The 4,638-nt window shown below is 47.2% G+C and overlaps 1 protein-coding gene across 1 annotated transcript; it reads right to left on the minus strand.

The window, feature by feature from the left end:
- Nucleotides 1-1,158: 1,158 nt before the first annotated feature.
- LOC125447410 (fibrous sheath CABYR-binding protein-like) lies at nt 1,159-4,018 on the minus strand. The gene has a single exon (XM_048521737.2). It carries the CDS (start codon nt 4,016-4,018, stop codon nt 2,726-2,728), a length of 1,293 nt encoding a protein of 430 aa, XP_048377694.1. The 3' UTR covers nt 1,159-2,725.
- Nucleotides 4,019-4,638: the final 620 nt, after the last annotated feature.

A 4,638-nucleotide genomic window follows, 5' to 3' on the forward strand; every position in this document is an offset into this window, starting at 1 on the left:
GTGTGAGGTGATGCACTTTGGTAGGAGTAACCAGAAGGCAAAGTACTGGGCTAATGGTAAGATTCTTGGTAGTGTAGATGAGCAGAGAGATCTCGGTGTCCATGTACACAGATCCTTGAAAGTTGCCACCCAGGTTGACAGGGCTGTTAAGAAGGCATACAGTGTTTTAGCTTTTATTAATAGAGGGATCGAGTTCCAGAACCAAGAGGTTATGCTGCAGCTGTACAAAACTCTGGTGCGGCCGCACTTGGAGTATTGCGTACAGTTCTGGTCACCGCATTATAAGAAGGATGTGGAAGCTTTGGAAAGGGTGCAGAGGAGATTTACTAGGATGTTGCCTGGTATGGAGGGAAGGTCTTACGAGGAAAGGCTGAGGGACTTGAGGCTGTTTTCGTTAGAGAGAAGAAGGTTGAGAGGTGACTTAATTGAGACATATAAAATAATCAGAGGGTTAGATAGGGTGGACAGGGAGAGCCTTTTTCCTAGGATGGTGATGGCGAGCACGAGGGGGCATAAGCTTTAAATTGAGGGGTGAAAGATATAGGACAGATGTCAGAGGTAGTTTCTTTACTCAGAGTAGTAAGGGAATGGAATGCTTTGCCCGCAACGGTAGTAGATTCGCCAACTTTAAGTACATTTAAGTCATCATTGGACAAGCATATGGATGTACATGGAATAGTGTAGGTTAGATGGGCTTCAGATTGGTATGACAGGTCGGCACAACATTTGAGGGCCAAAGGGCCTGTACTGTACTGTGCTGTAATGTTCTATGTTCTACGTTCATTATTTCCTATTTTCATTCTTGTCTGCGGATGGATGGGATACATTATCGACCTCTTCCATTCCTCCTCCTATATTTGCCCTGCCCTAGCCACAATAATGATTTGGAAAGTGTTCTGCTGCACTGAAGATGTGAGCAATGAATTAATCAAATCAAGTTAATAAAATCAGATGTAATTTTAAAAGGTTCTTCTCTATATACTTACACTGTACCAGTTTACCATTCTCATTTGTTATTCATCTTTCTATATCGGTTATAGCACTAAGCATCCTGGAAAGAAACACTCACGGACAATGTTACCTCAGCTTGAGCCAATGCACTTCTTTTTATTGCCAACCTAGTTTCAGACTAGCTTACGCAGCATGTTGTTGTGAATCATCGCTTCCCGTGAGGTCGGTATTGTCATCCACTAGGACTAACAGTTGCACATTTTCTGTCATATTCATGGTTCACAGTGATGGTCTTGTTCTTGTACATGATGTCTCCAAACTGTGAAACCAAGAATGGGAAGAAGTCTCATACAAGAAGGGACTTCAGAGCAGATTCTACTGATGCTGAAGTTGTTTGTGTTCTAAGAGGTGTCTCTCGTGTTACCGCAAGGAGATATGTCCACAACTGTATCAGCCACCAAGGACAGAACAGGGTCATTGCTGCACTAAGGGCTAGTTCTTCCAAGATGAGTTTTCTTGAGGTTGAGGGCTGATTTAAGAAGTGGCTGGATGCCATGAGTGGAAGATGGTTTGGTTTATAATGCGTAAGGAGGCAATCAGATGGGTTGGGCAAGGTTCTTTGTCTTCATCCTTCATACAGCTGGTTTGTTTTCTACAGGGTGGAAGGCAGTTTTACTTTGCATCTAACTGCCCTCAATATGACCTTGACACACCTTAACGACCTCACCCTGCAGTGGCCGCTGCTGTGAGATAAAATTTAGGGGCAAGTAAAGGAGTGGCAGATAATTCGTTGGATGTTGGAATAATGGCAATTTGGCAGAAGACGATAAGAAAGGGCATTTAAAGGCTATGAAGCTAAGATAGCTGGATGGAATTGGTATATATATTAGCCACAGTGTGGCTAGATAAATGGCTGAACCGACTTCTGACCCGTTATTGCTTTGTGTCTAAATGCTCTGTTTCTCATTACCATGAATCCTTGGTGCTATGTTTCTGACATTGCAATGGAGGGGTTTTCATAAATCCAAATGCATGACAGATGAGAAGGGAATGCCTATGAGATACAACAGTAAATGACAAATCCTTGGGGGTTGGGGGGAATAGCTGATTATTTAACAACACACTTGATATCTCTTTTCTTCTTCAATACCGCTTTATCTTAGAACATTGTTTTTGTGCTTTGATACTCTGGAACTGCACCCAAGTGTGGGACAGGTTAACTTTGAGGTTACGCAAATAAAAAGGGTCCTGGGTGCGTTCTTTTTGTTGCAAAGTCAGGGGTAGATTCCTGTGATCGACAAGGCGTGAGACCATGGGGGTTCAAGTCGGGAACTAGAATCTGGTATAAGGAGATATATCTAGCGGCTGAGATTGACAATTGGGCTACTGTGTTATTTGTTACCTTGTTATCTTAACAGATTCCTTTTGAAGATATTCTAACCTCCCTTGCTCTGCCATTCATCCGTGTAACATCATTGACTTTAAAAGGGAGAGTGGTGGTTGGGGGATGCAGTTCTGTAGAGAACTTGTTTCTATTCGTCAAGGTTTTGGGAAGTAGGTCATCCTCCTGTTCTCTGCTCAAGCAAAGCCAACTTTGCACCAGTGTTACATTCTGCCACTTTTCTGTCATTGCACCAATTTGTCATCACTTAAAAGCTCATTGCTGAGTAATGCTGCCAAATTGGCTGTTACTGTCCACTTCACAGCCATTCCCTAAAAACAAGTGTTGCGCGGACTGTTCCTGAATCCATTCAATGTTGGACCTTCCTGCTGCCTAATGGTAAGAGTGTCCACAGGATGAAGATCTGGAGTGTTGGTTTCCACAGCTGCAGGCTGCCGGTTGTGCTGCTGCACAGGTCATGGCTCCGGGAGCCTTCGGATTTCCACAGCTACAGAACGATTCATTAGCTTTCGAGCACTGATTGGAACTGGCTGAGCTTTCCTTCGGTTCTTTCCACTTGCAGCCTGCATCTGCCGGCTTCGAGTCTCGGCACGTACAAATCTTCTCTTCCTCTTTTGATTTCTCACAAGATTCTACTGGTTTCGCTTTCTCCTCTGGCCTTGGTTTGGTGCAAGCACTCTCTGCCGGTTTTGGCCGCTCTTCTTTAGCTTTCTCGGATTTTAGTTTCTCACATTCGGCTTTCTTCGCCTTTTCTTTCTCCTCTTGGGACTTTGGTTTCTCACATGAGTCTGCAGCTTTCTTGGCCTTTTCTTTCTCTTCCTTTTCCTTTTCCTCTTTCTCCTTCTCCTCTTGGGACTTTGGTTTTTCACAAGTTTCGTCTGCTTTTTTCTCTTCCCCAGAAGGGACTTCACAGCTCTCTCCCTCCTTCTTGGCAGCCTCGGCAGGTGCTTCTTCTTTCTTGGCTTCCTCAGGTGCTTCTTCTTTCTTGGCTTCCGCAGGTGCTTCTTCTTTCTTGGTTTCCACAGGTGCTTCTTCTTTCTTGGCTTCCTCAGGTGCTTCTTCTTTCTTGGCTTCTGCAGGTGGTGCCTCTTCTGGGGCTGCTTCAAGTGGTGCCTCTTCTGGGGCTGCTTCAGGTGGTGCCTCTTCTGGGGCTGCTTTAGGTGGTGCCTCTTCTGGGGCTGCTTCAGGTGGTGCCTCTTCTGGGGCTGCTTCAGGTGGTGCCTCTTCTGGGGCTGCTTCAGGTGGTGCCTCTTCTGGGGCCGCTTCAGGTGGTGCTTCCCCTGGGGCCGCTTCAGGTGGTGCCTCTTCTGGGGCCGCTTCAGGTGGTGCCTCTTCTGGGGCCGCTTCAGGTGGTGCCTCTTCTGGGGCCGCTTCAGGTGGTGCCTCTTCTGGGGCTGCTTCAGGTGCCTCTTCAGGGGCTGGTTCTTCAGCTGGTGCCTCCTCCGGTGGCGCTTCAGGTGGTGCCTCTTGTGGAGCTGGTTCTTCAGGTGGTGCCTCCTCTGGTGGTGCTTCAGGTGGTGCCTCTTCTGGGGCCGGTTCTTCAGGTGGTGCCTCTTCTGGGGCTGGCTCTTCAGGTGGTGCCTCTTCTGGGGCTGGTTCTTCAGGTGGTGCCTCTTCTGGCTGCCCCTCTTCCGCAGGTGCTGCAGCTTGTTCGTCGTCTGCCATTTTCACGAGAGTTGGTTGGCTTACAGCTGACACAGATCTTCATGCGTGAACATGGGCACTGGCTGCTGGCAACTTGATGGACCGTTGGGGCATCACAATGAAGCTTAGCCCTTTTGTCACCTGATATACACCTTGTTCTGACTGTTGCGGGGGCTGGGGGAGGGGCTGTCCCAGTCCTGAAAGGTGGGGGAGGGGAGGAGGACAGGGAGGGGTGAAATAGATGTAACTACCTCCGTCTATTGCTGCTGAGGCCTGTTTTATTGACCCTTCCTCCCACCCCAGTTCCGAGCAGCTAAAGCACAAAGTGGGGGACTTGAAATCGGAATCTCCCTGAGCTCACTAGGTGATGCTTATTGCACGGTGGCAGCATCATACACAACTTTGTTACTGGTTCCTTAGCAACCTTCTGTCTTGACACTCTGATTCTGAGATATACATACAGATCAATGACACTCACTCTCATGTGACATTTTCAATTATCTTGTCTCTTGACCCCCTAGTCATCATTGGTTTCCCTTAATTATTGAAGATGGCCATTTCTTGCGTTCAAGTTGTTATGGCTTCTAATGTGGCTGTGGAGCCAAGAATGAATTGTCTCATTACACTGCCCAGCTTTTCTA

Source organism: Stegostoma tigrinum, chromosome 35, assembly GCF_030684315.1.
Source record: "Stegostoma tigrinum isolate sSteTig4 chromosome 35, sSteTig4.hap1, whole genome shotgun sequence".
In the NCBI taxonomy this organism is placed as follows: domain Eukaryota; kingdom Metazoa; phylum Chordata; class Chondrichthyes; order Orectolobiformes; family Stegostomatidae; genus Stegostoma; species Stegostoma tigrinum.